The 20,161-nt window shown below is 41.7% G+C and overlaps 1 protein-coding gene across 6 annotated transcripts in view; it reads right to left on the bottom strand.

The window, feature by feature from the left end:
* KMT2C (lysine methyltransferase 2C) overlaps nucleotides 1-20,161 on the bottom strand; it is a 286,865-nt gene that overhangs the window by 171,457 nt on the left and 95,247 nt on the right. For 4 of the 6 annotated variants that reach the window (XM_030308864.1, XM_030308862.1, XM_030308863.1 and 1 more), the window contains one exon: nucleotides 3,670-3,811. In XM_030308864.1, the coding sequence (XP_030164724.1) occupies nucleotides 3,670-3,811 (142 nt within the window). The remainder of the gene's footprint in view (nucleotides 1-3,669; nucleotides 3,812-20,161) is intronic. The other 2 variants (XM_030308867.1, XM_030308865.1) reach the window with 1 other exon arrangement.

Genomic DNA, 20,161 nt, shown 5'->3' on the forward strand with positions numbered 1-20,161 from the left:
GTATTTCTTAGCTTTAAAAAAACATTATGGGGGGACTTGGGTGGCTCAGTGGGTTAAGCATCCGACTTTGGCTCAGGTCACGAGCTCACAGTTCTTGAGTTCAAGCCCTCTGTCGGGCTCTCTGCTGGCAGCTCAGAGCCTGGAGCCTGCTTTTCGGATTCTGTCTCCCCCTCTCTCTCTGCACCTCCCCCACTTGCACTCTGTCTCTCTCTCTCTCTCAAAAATAAACATTAAAAAAACAAAAAAAATAAATAAATAAACCAACTTTAAAGAAGTACCCAAATCACTAAAGAATTAGGTGCCAAGAGATGGAAGAAGTAAGGCAGTCATCTAAACCTCTCAGAGTAATTTATTAACTCTAAAGGTGTGAGAAAGGAAATTTCTGGCTTCTGCTTTGGGTGTAGAAAGCTGCAAAAAGCACTGCTCCCACAGTCAAAGAATCATCTCACCAGGCAATCTAAAAATTCACTCTTCGTAAACACATCAGATCACAGAAGTCACCGGGCAACCAATTCACCTCCAACTGAATGAAAGGCACTTCCCAAGAGAGGTGGGACACAAGCATTCGCTTAATCTGGAGAAGAGGCCATTTCACGTCAGACACGCAGCCTAAGAAGAACTCAGTTGAAACCCTTTAACAAACTGCTGATGTCCAAGCGTGAGACAGTGTGAGAACACAGAGCACCTGTGACCCAGAGACACGGGCAAGCTGCAACCCACTCAAAGCGTCTCTCCGCCCCCCTCTCTGGGCGCTCGCGCACAATGCTTGGGGCCGTGGCGACGAGTGCGGAGAATGTGCCAGTCTCGGCCCGAAGCAGAACAGCAGCACTATGGGGAAGGCACAAAGACCCACCCAGGTCTTTCTCGCTCATTTTCCCTGGCGGGCTGGTGAGGGCGGGACGGCAAGAAGGCACCTGCCGCGAAGACCAGCTGGTCATGGAGGAAGAGAAGGCGGGGAAAGGAGGCCTGGCCCTGGAGGAGGAGCGGGGCTGTGTTCTGGACGAGGACCACAACGGGCCTCCCGGGCCCGGCACGATGGCGGGATCCCCGAGAACACACAACCCGGAGACCAGAGCGCGTGGGGTCTGCCGAAGAGTAAAGCGGAAACAGAACAGAAAAGTTCTGCCAATCCACGCTCTCACCGCAACTCTCACTCGTCACTCGGGAGGATACAAAACAGTAGAGCCACACACTGGAACACACTGTGAAATTCTCTTTAAACAAACTTACCTTTCTCCTCTCCCACGTATTTACAGAAGTGAAATGAAAATCCTACGTTCACACCAAAACCTAAGAGTGAACATTTATGCCAACTGTATTCACAATTGCCAAAAACTGGACCCAAATAGTCCCTAACAGGAAGTGGACGAACTGTGGTGGGTGCCTCCGGAAGACAGAATCCTGCTCAGCGATAAAAAGGAAACAGCTACATATATAAATGTACAGGTGACATACACAACGGCACAGGTGAGTAAAAAGGCCAGGAAAAGAAGTTAAAAAGGCCAGAATCAAAAGAATACATACCCTACAAGTCCATTTCTATGTTATTGCAAAGGCACAAAACTACAAGGACCTAAAGGAGGTAAGCGGCTGCCACAGCCAAACAGGAATCAGGGACTTTTCAGTGAGATGGACTGTTCTGGATTTTGTCGTGGTAGTGGTCATGCCCCGGTGCACAACCGTCAAAACCCACTAAATGGGTGAATTTCATTGTATATAAATTAAACCTCAATTTTTAAAACTGGGGGGGGGAAAGTTGGGGGCCCAAGACAAAGGAAACACGAATAGGAAGCGTATGGCTAAAATAACTAGGGGCACCTGGGTGACTCAGTCAGTTAAGTGTCGGACTGTGGGCTCAAGTCATGATCTCACGGTTCGTGCTTCTGAGCCCCACATCAGGCTCTATGGTGACAGCTTAGAGCCTGGAGCCTGCTTCTGTGTCTCCCTCTCTCTCTCTGCCCCTCCCCCACTTGGGCTCTGTCTCTCTCAAAAATAAATAAATGTTAAAAAAAATTGTTAACTAAAGCAAGAGAATGCTAGATGAAAGATGCAAAGAGGTATAAAAATATGACAAAGCATTTATACTATTAAGACTAAGAAACCAACTGGAATGCTTAGTTTGAATTTTTTCAAAAATATATTCAGTACGGGGGCGCCTGGGTGGCGCAGTCGGTTAAGCGTGCGACTTCAGCCAGGTCACGATCTCGCGGTCCGTGAGTTCGAGCCCCGCGTCAGGCTCTGGGCTGATGGCTCGGAGCCTGGAGCCTGTTTCCGATTCTGTGTCTCCCTCTCTCTCTGCCCCTCGCCCGTTCATGCTCTGTCTCTCTCTGTCCCAAAAATAAATAAACGTTGAAAAAAAAAAAATTTTAAAAAAAAAATATATTCAGTACAGCAAAGAGACATGAGGTCTGAATCTTAAGGAAAACGATCTTAAAAACAAAATATAGGGGCGCCTGGGTGGCTCAGTCGGTTAAGCGGCCGACGCCGGCTCAGGTCATGGTCTCACAGCTTGTGGGTTCAAGCCCCGCATCGGGCTCTGTGCTGACAGCTCAGAGCCCGGAGCCTGCTTCCGATTCTGTGTCTCCCTCTCTCTGCCCCTCCCCCACGTGTGCTCTCTCTGTCTCTCAAAAATAAATAAAAATGTAAAAAAAAAAAATTAAAAACAAAATATAATACATGATCAATGGGAAAAAATTATCAATCCAACAGAAAAAGTACTGCCTTCAGAGAGCTCATATGATAATCACACAATCAAATGAACTGTTGAGAAATAACAAGTGCTACTAAGAAAAAACAAAGCAGGATTAATGTGTAAAGTGCCACGGGGACTGTTTGCTTTGTTTTTCAGCCTACACTTTTATTGTGAAAAATGTCAAGCCTCCCCCAAAATGGGGAACAAGCCACGTATGGGTGAGGTGTCTACTCTACTTCCAAGTGGAGATGCCAAGCAAACGACGGAGAGGAAAGTCTGCGCCTCAGAGAAAGGGGAGCCCTGGAAATATAAGCGTGGAAACAGAAGGGTTCGTTGGCACGCAGACAGGACTTGGCCATCACACTGGTAATGACCATTCCCAGCCAATGAGTACAGATGGCAGTTCACAGGCCGAGGACCCCAACTATAGAGGTGCGGAGTGTCCGCAGAAGCCAGCAAAACGTGAGGAGGCATGGGTGCCCAAAGCAAGAGTGAAAACATCTCAAGAAGATGGCAGTGGTCAACTGGTAAATGCTTTCATGCTTTTATTCACGTCTTTCACATGAGGTCTAAAAAACTCCAAGAATCAAAGCTGAATTGTACACAGACAGGTTTGAAAGAATGAAGAGAAGGAACGAGAGTATAAACTTACGTTTACAGGTAACTATCAAAAAGATCAATCGTTACGCTAGAAGCTCGGCGTTATTTCTTCAGCTAGGAAGAGCGAGCTGGGGATACTGTGTCCTGCTCGGAGGAGACGAGGGCCACGTGACCGTCTACTGCTCTGTTGTACGATCACCTAAGCCCACAGACGTGCTTTACCCCAATCACACACAGAGACATCAGTCACAAACCTAAAAGTACTAAAAAAAAAAATTCCATCCGTATTTACATACCAAGCTTGTACTCTGAATTCTCTCTCTAGCCAACTCCCCGCCTGTCACTAATGCCCACGCCAGCTGCTTTCCTTCTCTGACCTGATTTTGACTTCTACACCAACAGAGACCAGGGAGCTCGCAGAGTCCTCAGACACCGAGCGCTCGAGGACTGGGACTGGCCGTTTGCTGATGTCCACTTCCGCTTCAGCATCCTCTTCTGCAGACTGTTCTTTGATTTCTGCTGTAAACAAGAGAATATAAAAAGTCACTCGTGCACCGAAACAATCTTTGACGAATTCATCTATAAAGCGTACACCGCAAAAGAAGAACGAAAGAGCAACGGCAATACTTCATTAACACAGGGAAAGTTTCTGTAAGTAATTGATGGCATGGCTTAGATTTACACTCTACTGCAAAATGATCATCAAAACAATGTAAAACATGGCACACTGTTCTTTGTGCCAACTGACTCAGCCAAGTGTCATCTAGTAAAAACTGTTAACCTTATTTTTAGGATTATAGTGGTTCATCTATAGAACAAATGCATTTCAATGTAACTCACTTAAAAGGTTGGGGGTGCCCGGTGGCTCAGTCGGTTAAGCATGTGACTCTTGATTTCAGCTCAGGTCATGATCTCACAAGATCAAGCCCCATATAGGGCTCTGTGCTGACAGTATGGGGTCTGCTTAGGATTCTCTCTTTCCCTCTCTCTGCCCCTCCCTCGTTTGCATGCAAGTGTGCGCGTGCTCTCTCTCTCAAAATAAATTTTAAAAAATGGTTCTTTACAAATAAAATCATTAATTTAAAAAAAACATTACAGTCTTAATTATCAGAGATTCTAAAAGTAAATGCTTAAACAGTGCCTGGGTGGCTCAGTTGGTTAAGCATCCAACTTCCAACTTCGGCGCAGGTCATGATCCCATGGTCTGTGGGTGCGAGCCCTGCATCAGGCTCTGTGCGGACAGCTCAGAGCCCGGAACCTGCTTCGGATTCTGTGTCTCCCTTCTCTGCCCTGCCTCCACTTGCACTCTTTCTCTCTCTCCCTCTCTCTCTCAAAAATAAATGAAAATGTTAAAAAAAAAAATTAAAGTAAATAATTGAAATTCAGAGCACATCTGGACTCCATTGCCTTTTTCATTTATCCTCAAGACTCCAACCCCAGACACCTCACACATACTCTATCATATCAGGAGGCAACCGACCAAACACCACGGCCTCTAGTATCATGCTTCTCTCTGAATAAAAGTGACCCACCCCCTCTCTTAGACTGCATCACTGGACATTCACAGGTACTGCCCTTCCACCTGCGCTCCAGACGCAACTCCACGCTCCAGTCGGTCCTTCTTTTCTAACTCGAAATTTACTGAGACCTTTCCCCACCACGACTCCAAACAAAAGAAACAAACAAAACGCACTTACAGTCCTTCAAGCTTCTCTTCTCCGTCTTTGCTTTCTCTTCCCAGTAAAATTCATGAAATGGGACTTTGGAGGGCCTGCACCTTCTCTAACGGACAGCCTCCCACCGCAGTGCTGTTCTCTCCACCGCCACTGCCAGCAACAGAACTAACAGTCCAGGGGCTACCCGCAAACCTTCAAACTCTGTGGAAACTCATCTGGCACTAAGGACAGCCTCCTCCTCAGGGAAATGTTCCTTCCCCTTTTCTAAGCGGGAGGTGTAACGATTACTCCAGGCTTCAGAGGCATAAAGACTGGCTCTCGAGTTCCAGCTCTACCAGCTCCCATCTGTACAATTCATGGAGCCCCCTCTCGAAGTCTGCAGACCGACAACACGACCATATATCTCACGAGGTGGCGAAGGAAAATTAAATGACCTAGTATCTGTCTCTTCAGCTGTTTTCTTTCAGACCTCTAAATGTGGAAACAGCCCCCGGGATGTCTTTTATGTGCTCTCTCTTCTTGAAGAACTTAATTGTTATCCAGGTTTTCAGTCTCCTCCGGACTTCATGGTCTTCAACTGCCATCTGTGGCCCTGGCCCCTCCCCTGAGTTGCAGACCTTACTCTAACTGCACTCTAGACATTTCTAGCAGCTTCAACACTAAATTCCACACCACGTCTGATCTCGTATCTCTTCAGTCTGACTTTCCTCTGTGACTATCAAAATCTTCTAAATTCAGGGGCGCCTGGGTGGCGCAGTCGGTTAAGCGTCCGACTTCAGCCAGGTCACGATCTCGCGGTCCGTGAGTTCGAGCCCCGCGTCGGGCTCTGGGCTGATGGCTCAGAGCCTGGAGCCTGTTTCCGATTCTGTGTCTCCCTCTCACTCTGCCCCTCCCCCGTTCATGCTCTGTCTCTCGCTGTCCCAAAAATAAATAAACGTTGAAAAAAAAAAAATTTTAAAAATCTTCTAAATTCATAACGAATTTGAGGTAAGTATTTTGACAATTAATTTTGAGAACTATTAATTGTTCAGTTACAAAAACTACAAATAATCGTAAGCCTTGTCAAATCATAAAATGAATGATGAAATAAAGCATCGACCAGGCAGTCTGGGTTCTCCTATTTAAAACAGCATTGTTCTGGAGGGTCTGGCTGGCTTAGTCGGTGGAGCGTGCAACTCTTGATCTCAGGGTTGTGAGTTCGAGTCCTACACTGGGCTCAATTAAATTACTTAAAAATAAAATCTTTAAAATAAGTAAAAATAAAAATAAAATAGCATTCTTTCGTAAACCCGCTTGTGGGCCTATCAATCAGATTGCCTATCTGATCTACCCCCAGCCACAAAACTGACACAGAGTGCCTAGAATCAAATCTACAAATATAAAATATATTTATAGCAAAGGATGATAAAAAGATTTGCAAACTTTACTAACATATTAAATTTCTTTATGACAAAAGACACCATGAACAAAATGAAAAAGGACATCAGAGATTAAAAGAAAATACATGTGATTTGTATACACCGATAGGTATTCAAATCCAGAATATGTAATGTAAAGAACTTCACCGGTGCAGCAGGCATGGACAGAGGATAAAACCCATACTCCCTTTTACATGCAAATTGCAGTATGGCACTAACTTCTTAGCTACTGACTTTATTTCTCAACCTTCTTGGTAGCTAATCACGGCAAGTTCTCACCAGCAGAGGATGACCAAAAGTCCCCATGCATCCTCTATGTCCCCTAACAGGAAGGGATTTGCCCTGGACTAAATGATGCTCCCTCTTTCCTGTGGGGAAACAGGAACACAGACACATCAGCAACCCAGATGCAATGTTGCAGATGAGAACAACATTCTCGTGAAGGGCAGAGAAACACGATGAAAGGAACGTGGGTCCAGAAACAACCACAGGGAGCAAAGAGGACCCATCAGCCTGAACCTCTCACTTTCAGAAATTCTACATGAAAGAAAAATTAATGTTTTATTTACACCACTGAGATGCCCTGAGCACACGTTTGAGGCCTCTGTTATAGCATTTTAACCCAAGCCCCAATTAACACAGAAGCCAGTAGAAGGAGTGGGGAACTGCCAAAGCAAACACTTCAAATGTGGGTTGGTGATCAGGCAATGAGAAGTGATACTGGAGTCTGGAAATCACCTGACCCTTTTTATGCCGTATTTGGTAGATCTGTGATCCGCAATACGTTGGAAAGCAGATTGGTGCCTCCAGAGCCTAAAGCCCTAGGGGAAGCATCTGGAAAGATCCAAAAGTTATTTTGTGTTGCCTGTCCTCTGCTGCTTTTATGACCGAAAAGAGGAAGTAATATGATTCTACCAGACACATGGATTCCCTCTATTATATTCAAAGCACTATAAAATGACCATATTTAAAATGCCTTTGAGGAAGCATTTCCTTTCCACCCAGAGATGCCCTGAGCACATGTGGACATGCTCTTTTTGTACCATCCCCCTTCCTCGGCAAGGGTAAGAGTCAAGATAAGGAGAATAAGAGTACCTCAAAAGGTCACGAATCATGAGCCACACGGGCCAGGGTCATGCGCCATTACATCTCCTGGCAGCATTTTTCTCCTCAGGGCCCACTCTGTTCAGCCTCCACCCCCAAACTGAACTCCATCCGACGGGGTGCAGCCTGTCTGCTCTCCGGTGTGTGCTGCTATCTACCACTTACAGCCTCTCGTCGAAATTTTTCTCCAAACTGTAGCACGATCCCAACTATTTCCTTATTTTCATCTCCTTCACAAGGAAAATGCACAACACTTTTAACATGTTTAGCAGCTCTTTTTGCTTATAACTAAGAGGAAACCAGTAGGCAGACTGTCTCTCCACGTGTGTCTGTCTCCCTGTCTCCCTCTCGTTCTCAAATTAGACCAGAAGGAGGTGGCAGGGTTAAACACGAATGTCAATGGTAGGTTCGCAGGTCTTCAGGTACGCAGTCCTTAGAAACTAGGCTCCCTGCATTTCAGAGGGGAAAAAACAGACTCAGACTACAGGGAGTTTGTGCTTCTTGTTTGGCTTGGTTTGTTTGCTTTAAGTGGGATCTGGAACGGGCCTGACCCACAAAGAAGGAACAGTAATGCAGGCTTCAGGAGTTCATGCTATTCTCCTTCCGCTTCCAGCTCTTACTGCCACTGAGTCGGCCCAGGATCCTACCCTGGATCTGCTGAAGGCACAGTAGGGATTGATGGATTTTTGGTTTGGGCTTTGTTGTTCTGGTCATTTGTCTTCAAAGGAATAAGGAGAAATAAAGAGGAATCTCATGACCACTATCTGGGGGGCCAGACCCAACCACAAAATAGAAACTGAAAAAAGTATCCCTAAATATGTGAAATGACACATAAAACTCTTCACTTAGCAGGGTAAATTAGATCTTACTATCTGTCAAAGTCAAGGCAGGACAATTAAACTAATATTTATGTCTCTCTCTTCTCCTGGCCCGAGTCTTCGAAAAGTTGCCAAAGTTTCCATCAAAAAGAATGAAATCTTGCCATTTGCAACTATGCGAATGGAACTGGAGGGGATTATGCTAAGTGAAATTAGAGAAAGACAAATATCATATGACTTCACTCCTATGTGGAATTTAAGATACAAAACAGATGAAATAGGGGAAGGGAAGCAAAAATAATATAAAAACAGGGAGGGGGACAAAAACATAAGAGACTCTTAAATATAGAAAACAAACTGAGAGTTGCTAGAGGGGTTATGGGTGGGGGGTGGCTAAACGGGCAAGGGGCACTGAGGAAGACACTCGTTGGAATGAGCACTGGGTGTTATACGTAGGGGATGGATCACTGGAATCTACTCCTGAAATCATTATTGCACTATATGCTAACTTGGATGTGAGATAGATAGATAGATAGATAGATAGATAGATAGATAGATAGATAGATAGATAGATAAAATAAAAAATCAAAAAAAATTGCCAGAGTTTCACAACAGAATGTGAAACAGATTGCTCTGGTTGAAAATGATGTCATCCAGGGGCGCCTGGGTGGCTCAGTCGGGTAAGCATCCGACTTCAGCTTAGGTCACGATCCCGCAGTCTGTGAGTTGGAGCCCCGCGTCGGGCTCTATGCTGACAGCTCCGAGGCTGGAGCCCGCTTCAGATTCAGTCTTGGTCTCTGTCTGTCTGTCATCTGTCTGTCTGTCTGTCTCTCTCTCTGCCCCTCCCCAGCTCACACTCTGTTTCTCAGAAATAAATAAAAATGTTTTTTTAAAGAAAAGAAAAAGAAAATGATGCCATCTAAATATCTAACCAGAGATGGTCTGGTGAAATGACTATAAACTCAGTGACAACTGACGGAATAGTTCTGATGCCAGTACTTGGTATCCACAGTTCACTACTAAAAATGCACTCTACAACACCACCCTGTGCCTGTGTCTAAACCATAAAACGGCCCAGGCTCAGGCTGGGCTACTCTGCCAGCTTGCAGTTTTTGCATTGCAGAGCATTCTTTTCGTTCAAACGGCTAACAGCCCAAAACCATGAAATGGGAGTGCTTTTTACATTTTAAAACTTCCAGTGTTCTATTTTTCTTTGATATAAAATATTCCATGTATCTTTCTCCTTATTTTGAACTTGATCTAAAATAAAGGCAACGCTGCTTGGTCAGAAAATGCTTTAAAGCCACAAAAGTCCACCGTGACCACGGGGATGACAGAGAGGGGATTTTATCCGTGGTCCTTACCTGTGTTTCCTATTGAACCACTAGGTGGCACATGTGCAGAGGTAACTACACTGAAGAACCTAATCACGTGTGAGGAAGTTCCTAAGAGAACATGTACAGCCTGTGGGTCTCATTTAACGGCATTGCCTAAGAGCTGTGTAAATCTATGGGGTTACAATGGCAAATTAGATCTAACTCCTGCCCTTACACAATGCCATTCCTCCCATGACTCTTACTTAACCCCAAATGGTTGCTTTTGTGAATGAACAGCAAAAGGCTGTTTTAGTCTGCTGTATTAGTTAAAATCAAAGGCTTGGAGTCAAATGGTCCAGAATCTGCATTTCCAAGCAATGTGACCTTGGCAAGTCAGCTCGGCTCAATTTCAGTTTGTTAATCATTTAAAAGATAGCTAACACCACCTGGTATAAAATTGTCTTTAGGGTTAGAAAAGACAATACGTGTAAAACATTCAGCCCAACGCCTTAAGTATATGGCAAATGTAGGTATGTGGTTGCTATTCTGATTATCTACATTCACACACTACATTCTATCTATTTACTTTCCCATCTAGTTGGGTATTACCCACTAAGATATCAAACATTATTAAATTATACTGTGGGAAGTGATAAGGATTAAGAGAATATTATCAGCTCCTGGTTCTGTGCTAGGAGGTAACAAATCATTATTTTAATTTTTTTTAATTTATTTTAGAGAGAGTGAGAGCAAAATAGTGTGGGAGAGAGGGGCGGACAGAGAGAGGCAGAATCTCAAGCAGTCTCCATGCTCAGAGCAGAGCTTGACATTGGGCTTGATCCCACAACCCTGGGATCATGACCTGAGACCAAACCAAGAGTGAGGCGCTCAAGCGACCGACCCACCCAGGTGCCCCAATAAATCATGACTTTATAATGATTTGTACCGAACAAAATTTGGAGTAACTATTGTGTACCACACCTTCTACTCAAATGGCAGCCTGTATAAAAATAGAGGCAGGGTTCCCATCCTCGATGGATCTAGTCAGTCAGTAGCTAGTGGAAGATAACAATAGGACAGCATACTTGTCAGGACGGATGTACAGGTGTAACGAGAATCAAGGGAAAAGGGGGGAGTACAGCTTAGAAGGCTTCAAAAAGGCATTCAAAGCCCAGCAAAAACTGAAAGGACAGGGGCGCCCGGGGGGCTCAGTCAGTTGAGTTCACTAGATTTCGGCTCAGGTCACGATCTCACGGTTCATTGGTTTGAGCCCCGCATCGGGCAGCACAAAGCCTGCGTGGGATTCTATCCATCTCTCTCTCTCAAAATATATAAAAATTTAAAAATAAAAAATAAAAATAAATAAAATTGAAAGGACAAATAGAGGTATGCCTAATAGTTCTCTCACTTAATTCTTCTCTTCTAAAAAAGAATAGTAATAGCTGATATATTATCCTCATTTAAAAGATAAGGAAACTAAAGTCGGACAGTGAAACCAGCCTGAGACAACACATCTAATGGGGAGCAGAACTGGGGTGTAAAATGAGGCTTGTGGGGACTCCATGGGGCAGGGCATCTTGCTACACCCACTGCCCAGCACAGTCTCTCCCCGAGTACGGAGTTTCCTGGATAGATTAATTTAAGGAGAAAGGTTAATATTTTACTAGCACCATGTTACGGAAGGAATCATTTGAAGATTCCTTCGTGGAATATGAAGAATATGAAACGAAACCTGAAAATACGGTTTTTCTCTTTGTTTTTCAAGCACTGCTGAATAAAATTAGCAAGATAGCATTTACCTCACAACCAAGTCGTAGGAATAATATGTTTTTATTTTGGACAATTAGGAAATTATTTCCTTCAAAGGTTAAATAATTCTTTGTATATACCCTAAAACTATATTCAGTAAACTCACCACCATAACCGCATAACAGACTATAAGATGTCAAAAATATTCCAGAGTCTTAAAAAAAAAAAAAAAATTAAAGTTCCAGAGTCTACTTATGGCCTCCCTTAACAATACATAGCACATTCTTTCAAAGCACCCTCTTTGAATGAATTTTTAAACTGTATTTAATCTAGGGTTCTAGGATGTTGGGACGGAAAATTCATTTTTATTTTACTAATCACTGAAATTTAGAATTCTAAAAACTCATTTCGTTATGAATATATGCTCGACCAGAGTGACACAGCGGTACCTGTGGCCCTGTCACCAACAGAAAGCAGGTACTTCTTACCACATTCAGTGTTTGCAGATTTATCATTTACCCTCATCATTACTTGAAAATTACAGTAATTATTAAATAGAAGTTACAATTTAAGTGTAAATCTTTTAAAAACATGTTATACAGTTACAAATTTGGCTTTTACACTTTTCATAAAATTTCAATCTAATCATTTATCTATACAACCTTAAATATTTTACTTTATTTATTTAAAAACTATATTTGGAAAAGAGCCTGGGGTCAATGGCACTCCACTAGACCATGTGCTCTACAAAAACAGGCATCGTATCTGTTTTACAAACCATTCGGAGCAAAATCTGGATGATGTCCAGTAACTGTTTGATTAATTATATATGATGCAATATGAAGGAAACAGACAAATCTCATTGTCTACAGATACATAAAGAATCACAAAAAACACAGAGAAAAATACACACAGTATTTTACATGGACTAGTATTTACTAATTACGTTAGCAAACACCAGCATCTATTTTCTACCTGTTACCCAAATAATAGGCCTTCTTCTACGCTTTAGTCAAACATTAAATAGAGAAAAAAATTATTTCTCTCTCCTAACCTCCTTTACCTCCACAAAATGGTGATCCCATTCATGCTTCCCTTATACTAAGACTACAGAACAAAACACTGCTAAGAAAATGTGTAATCACACCCTTTCCGTCTTTTGAACAGCAGTGGTCAAAATAAGCCTGCATTCTGACAGTTGTATTTTCCGCTGTGTTTGTATCTCACTGAACCTAGTGTATCCCCTACATCCAAAATGTGTTGTAAAGCGGAAGAATCAGCACTATATAACAGTCATCCCATCTTTATTCGCGAAAATACTTAAAATACTGACACTGATCAATAATATGAAGATAGTCACTACCGTCATAGAGCCAGGTAAAGATTTAAAACATAAGCAACCAAAAATAAATACACAAAAATGTAAAATACTGGTTTTCTCTTGGAGTTAACACTTTTACAGCTAACTTAGTCTCTTTATACTTATCCATAATTCTATAAATTTTCACAAATATGCATTATTGTTATCATTTTAATGTGATTTTTTTAATGCAAACACAAAAGGATTAAGAATAAGAGTCCAACAATTATCAAGAACCAAAGAACACAGTGACATTAATTAAAACAGTAATTGTTAAAAGTTATCTGCTCTCTGGATATTTTATTTAGTTGTTAAAAGTATGTCATTTAGTTTTCTATATGATTTTTTTAAAGTGTGTTGTTTTTTTTTTTAAGTTTATTTACTTATTTTGAGAGAGACTGAGACAGCACAAGTACGGGAGGAACAGAGAGAGGAGGAGAGAGAGAATCCCAAGCAGGCTCCAGGCTGCCAGCGTAGAGCCCAATGCAGGGCTCGAACCCACACAGCCATGAAATCACGACCTGAGCCAAAACCAAGAGTCGAAAGCTTAACTGACTGAGCCACCCAGGGGCCCCTAAAAGTGTGTTCTTAATGGTTATTAATTGTTTGCAATTAATACAAGAAACTAAAAACCAACAAGTTAAAGATACATCTTCACCATATAATAGTTGTGTACAGCAATCTTAATCTTCTGAGTCTTTATTTGGCGTAAAAATTCAATGCAGATAATACAAAAAGAATACTTAAAGAAATATCTTGACAGTTAATGTTCAATAAATGCTTACCATATCCTAGGCGATGGTGTAAGTGATTAACATGTGTTAACTAACTGAAGCATTACAATGATCATATGAAGATAGCTTCTAAGCCTGGGATTTTACACAAGCTACTAAGTTGGTCTGTTACTGTTTCATAGATGCTAGCAGAAGATACAGCCCTGGATCAAAGACAAAGGACTTTGGGGTGCCTGGGTGGCTCAGTCGGTTAAGCATCCAACTCCTGGTTTCAGCTCAAGTCATGATCTCATGGTTTGTGAGTTCAAGCCCCCCCCATCAGGCTCTGTACTGACAGTGTGGAGCCTGCTTGGGATTCTCTCCCACCCTCTCTCTCTCTGCCCCTCCCATGGTCTCTCTAAAAAATCAATAAACTTAAAAAAAAAAAAAAAAAAAGACCAAAGGACTTTATTACCCAATGCACAGCAAGCAGCACAAGCAGGAGGATACCGCTGTCAGTTCCCTTTTGGCCCCTACATCTTATGGAGGCCACACCATGGGCCCAAATGAATGCCTGTGCTCACAGTGAACTGCATTACAAGGAAGGAACAAAGAGTGTGGGGAACTCACTGCTTTTATAGTAAGAATTAAACATGCCCACTCTGTCCCTGAGGGAGGACAATGACTCATTCTACAAGGCTAGGTGCCTTTAGCACAAACCCTGAGAAATGGCCTGGATAAGGAACAGTCAAGGCCTTACATTCTTGGCACACACAACAAGATATGTCAAGTGCAAGAGACCCATGGAGGAATATCTCCCAACAGCAGCTACTATCAACATTTCCATTTTACAGATAAGAAAGCAAGATAAGAGATTAAGGAACTTTGCTCAAGAATACAATGGGGGGGGGGGGGCATGGAGCTGGCTTAGTTGGTACAGCATGTGACTCTTGATCTCAGGGTTGTGAGTTCGAACCCCAGATTGCGTGTAGAGATTACTTAAGAATAAAATTTAAAAAAAAAAGAAAAGAAAAGAAAAAGAAAAAAAGGAATACAATTAGAGGAGGAGCCTGGATTCCAACACAGACAGTCTGACTCCAGAGCTGAATCTGCTAACCACTTCTCAGTGTGGTTAGTATGAGTTGAAGTGAAGAAATTAAAGAAAACAAAATAACTGCACAACTGCAAACAAGAGGGCGTACATAAAGCAACAACTCTGAAAACTGTGTTAGCATGTGGAGGACCAACCTCAGAAAAATCGAAAAACAGAAGAAGTGATGAAGGAAGATGAGTAACACATACAATGTGCATACTTACTACTGCTTGACAAAGAAAACGAAATGGAAAATATATTCAAAGATTCTGTGGAGGAGAACATTCTCCAAACAAAGGCAGGATCAAACCTGTGGACTTAATCTGCAGATCAAAGCGGCAGAAAAGAATGAGCTGCCCACCAGTCAGTTGCAGCCCTTCACAGGAGAAGCAGATAAAAGGTTAAGAAACAGATGGAGGGTTTCCACAACATGACCTATAAGTGTAACCTATGTAGTTAGAGACAGACATATGATCTAGACCGGTCCTAGAATTCTGTTTAGCTGATACACATGCATGCTCCCTCTGCTTTGATATGGATGAGAAATAACGTAGCACTCAAGACAGCATGTAGCCATCTTCTATCAAGAGAGGCTAGCCACAGAATGAAGCTAAATCAAAAAAAGAAAGAAAAGAAAAAAACAAAAAGCCCAAAGAAAGAAGGATGGAAAGGAAAGAAAAAGGCAGAGAGATGCAATGAACCAGGACTTGATGAGTAGAATAAGCCTGAATAGGGTCACCTTAAACCCATGTCACCTCTGAGCATGACAGTATGTTGACCCATAGATTTCCTCCTTTCTTGTCGTTTGAATTCTATTATTTTAATAACAATATCTTAGCTAACCAAATATAATAAATGGATATCAAGTTTCATATACGATGCAAGAGGACAAAAGGGACTATACATTCTATTCAGTGCCCAGAAAAATTTACATAAGCCACATATTAGGATTCAAAGAAAACTCCCAGAGAATCTATTTCCTCTAACAGGAGACTAGGTAATTTGAAACAAGCCAACCACTAAAGACAAATAAGAAAGTTGACAGAAATACCTTAAAAACAAACAAGTCTTAAAAGCAACAACAACAAACATGAACAAGGCAGTGAGGAATTACCAGATGAAGCTCCTGGAGAGAAGCAGTGAGGAAGGTGGGCCTCACACACCAGGCTGCATTTCCCACAGGCCAGTCGGCCCTCAGAAAGAGGTAACCGAGAGACTGCACTTCTGACTTAACCACAGACTTGGGCATGGTCCTAGAAGTCTACAACCATCAGGGAATGAGGGTTCGAGGATGGCAGGAGCCCCAGAAGGCTGGATGTTAAAGACTAAGAGTGAACCAGAAATAAACCAATACTTGCAAGGATTGCTACAAGCTGAGTCACATGCTCGGAACAGAAAATACACCCATGAAATCCAACTGAGGTGTCCCAGATTACTAGTGCCATTAAAGTACCTGGGGGGAAAAAATCAGAGAAAAACTATCTGTGTAAAGGAAAACAGAACAAAGCAAAACAACAACAAAAAACCAACCCACAATTTTCTTCTATATATAATCTGTCGAATACACTGTCTGGTATACAAGCACATATAATCAGCTATGTGAGGAGACAAGACAGCAAGAACAAGAGTGAGCAGAAACAATGGAAACAGAGGCTCCAGACACTGAAATAATCAAACAAAAACTCTAAGCCAACTGTATTTACTATGCTGAAGATAATAAGCCCAGGCATTAAAATTCTCAGGAATGGTTCTACCATAAAAAGTGATGCTGCAAATATGAAAGATGTTAAGAGATTTTAAAATAATAAATGGACTCGGTTCAAATGTTTACCAGCAGATTAGACCATGTCAAAAGGGGACATGTAAACTGGAACATCTGTTTAGAATGATCTGTCTAAAATAAAGAACAGAGGAACAAGTGCATTAAAAAAAATACAAAAAAAAAAAAAAAAGACGATAAATGACAACAAATATAGTGACACAGTCTAATAAACATTTAATTAGAATAAAGAAAAATGTGGCAAAAGCAGTACTAGAATATATATCAGCTCAGAATTTTCCAAAACCAATGAAGATTTCAAGAAATCTCAAATTCCAAAATGTACAAAGTGTATAAAACCAACATAACATAAGAAAATTTAAAACTCGTAACAAAAATAAGGAGAAAACCTACACAGATACTGGAAATTTTATATGCGTTCTCGGACACCTCACAAGTCAAAGAAAAGATCCAAACTACAATTGAAAACAATTTAGAAAATAAGGAATAAGAGACGGAGTCAAGATGGGAAGAGTGGTATGGGGACCCTGAGCCTGTCTCCTCCCTAAATGCAGCTAGATCTGTGTCTAACCATTTTTGAACACCTAGGAAATTGATCTGAGGATTAATGCAACAATCTGCATAATTTGAACCAGAGAACTTGGGAGGTAAGCAATGCAAAGAGGTGTAATGGGGGCAGAAAACCCATGTAGGCGTGGAGGGGAGGAAGCCATTTTCGCCCAGAGAGGACAAAGACAGAAAGAGAAATGGGGAGTGTGTGGTGCCTCGGGACCACACAAGAAAAGCACTCCCCTGGAAAGTAGCTGGAGAGAACAGAGAAAGAGTGAAAACATTTGCAGGGGACTAGACAAGAAATCTGTTCCCCCTAAACCACTGCCAGGGAGAAAGGAGAGGGTTTCAGTACCACCAGGATTCTATAAACAGTGGGGTGCAGTATGAAGTTCTGGGGCTCAGGGCCCGGTGGTGTTCCAGTGAGGAAGCAGGGAAAAATCCCCAGGAGCAGGCAGCAGGGTCTGAGGGGTCTGTGTGCCACAGGGAGAAGCGGTTCCCCTGCTTAGAGTGCATTAGGTAGAGGCTTTATGGCTTCCTCATGGGCAAAAGTCCCTGGCGGACCCTGGAGAGCAGCCACGTTTACTGATACTGGAACAAAGAGGCCAGACTGCAGCAAAACCTGTCTAGGGCTGTGTTGTGATCTGCCATCAACTCTGAGCATCTGCCGCTACACAACTGCTCAAACGTCATCTGGGACAAGTCAACACCTGGAAACTGCTCTGCGAGACTCTCCTGCAGGACCTGCGAGACCCTCCTGAGTGTGAGTCCAAGCGGGAGGGTTGTCTCTGAAGTATGGGGTTTTGAAAGTCCCATCTGAGATAAAACTCTGGAGGGAAGGGCCAGCTGGCAGGCAGTCAGCTTGGAGACAGACAGGGTAAAGGCAGGGAACAGAATGAATCATGAGACAAAGGAGAACTGCCTCACACAAAGGAGGATGTGTGAAGGCACAAATTCCCATGCCAAAAACTACTGAGCTGGGTGAAGCCATTTTCACCTCAAGCACAAGGATGCACACACGCATATACACACGCACATACACGGATCCACCACAGTGGGTTAAGCAGCCACCAAATGGAGAAGGAACTATTTATTACACCAAGCCCCACCCACCTGAGCCCTCCAAGCACATCGCCTAGAAGACCAGCACAAATCCCTTCCACAGGCTTAGCCTATGGACTATATTGTGCTACAAAATTTCAGTTCTAGGGGAAATTAAATGTAACTTCTTTCGGGTTTCATTCTGTTTGTTTGTTCGTTTCTTCGTTTTCTTTGCTTCTACCTTTGTTTATGTTGTTTTCCTTTTTCTTTCTTTTCTTTCTCTTTCTGGGATACAGAAAGAACTATTTTTTTTATTTTTTTATTCTTATTATATAAATTTTTTTTTTTTAATTTTAAATTTAATTTTTTTCCTTTCTCTTTTTTCTCTTTTCTATCAAGTACACCAAAACACACCTAGGATCTAGCTTCTTTTATTTAATTGTTTTATTTTTAATTTAAACATTTTTTTATTTCTTTAATTTTCTTTCTCCCTCCAAAATGACAAGAGGGATAAATTCACCACAAAAGAAAGAACAGGAAGAAATGACATCCATGGACTTAACACAGATAAGTAAGATGTCTGAACCTTTAAAACCATGATTATAAAAATACTAAGTGGGGTTGAAAGAAGCATAGAAGACACCAGAAAATCCCTTTCTGCAGAGATAAAAGAACTAAAATCTAACCAGGCTAAAATTAAAAATGCTATAACTGAGATACAACCTCAAATGGATGCCACAATGACAAGGATGGACAAAGCAGAAGAGCAAATCACTAATAGAGGAACTAAAATTATGGAAAATAATGAAGCAGGAAAAAAAAGGGAAAGAAAGGCAAAAAGATCATGATGCAAGATTTAAAGGAGATAGTGACTTATTAAAGAGAAATAACATTTCTATCACAGGAGTCCCAGAAGATGAACAAAGAGAAAAAGGGGCAAAAGGTTTATGTAAGCAAATTATACCTGAAAACTTTCCTGATCAGGGGAAGGACACAGACATCAAAATCCAAGAAGCACAGAAAACTCCCATTGGGCTCAACAAAAACCAAGTATCACTAAGGCATATCATAGTCAAATTCACAAAATACAAAGAGAAAGACAGAATTATGAAAGCAGCAAGTGAAAAAAGTCCTTTACCTATAAGAGAAGAAAGATCAGGCTCAAAGCAGATCTGTCCACAGAAACTTGGCAGGCCAGAAGCTGTAGCAGGATATTTTCAACGTGCTGAATCAGAAAAATATGCAGCCAAGAATTCGTTATCCAGCAAGGCTGTCATTCAGAATAGAAGGAGAGATAAAGAGTTTCCCACACAAACAAAAACTAAAGGAGTTCATGACCACTAAACCAGACCCACAAGAAATTTTAAGTGGGACTCTTTGAAGACAAAAAAAAAAAAAAAAAAAACAAAAGCAATAAAGACTAGGAAGGACCAGAGACCATCACCAGAAACACCAACTCTACAGGCAACACAATGGCACTAAGCTCCTATCTTTCAATAATCACTCTGAGTGTAAATGGACTAAATGTTCCAATAAAAAGACATAGGGTATTAGAATGGATAAAAAAACAAGACCCATCTATATGCTACCTATAAGAGACTCATTTTAGACCTAAAGACACCTGCAGATTGAAATTAAGGGGATGCAGAACTATCTATCATGTCAAAAGAAAGCCCGAATAGCCATACTTACATCAGACAAACAAGATTTTAAAACAAAGACTGTAACAAGAAATGAAGAAGAGCATTATATTATAATTACATGGTCTATCCACCAAGAAGATCTAACGTTTGTAAATATTTATGCTCTCAACATGGAGGCACCCAAATAGATAAATCAATTATTCACAAACATGAAAAAGGAAATTGATAATAATACCATAATGGTAGGGGACTTTAAAACCCTACTTACAGAATGGATAGATCATCCAAGTAGGAAATCAACAAGGATACAATGGCTTTGAATGACATACTGGACTGGATGGACTTAACACTTATATTCAGAACATTTCATCCTAAAGCAGCAGAATACACATTCTTCTCAAGTGCACACAGAACATTTCCCAGAAAAGATCACATATTGAGTCACAAATCAGCCCTCAACACAAATAAATCGATATCATACCATGTATATTTTCAGACCACAACACTAAGAAACATGCAATCAACCACAAACAAAAAAACCTGGAAAAACCACAAATACTTGGAGATCAAAGAACATTCAACTGAAGAATGAATGACTTAAACAAGCAG

This window comes from Lynx canadensis, chromosome A2 (genome assembly GCF_007474595.2).
Source record: "Lynx canadensis isolate LIC74 chromosome A2, mLynCan4.pri.v2, whole genome shotgun sequence".
Lineage (NCBI taxonomy): Eukaryota > Metazoa > Chordata > Mammalia > Carnivora > Felidae > Lynx > Lynx canadensis.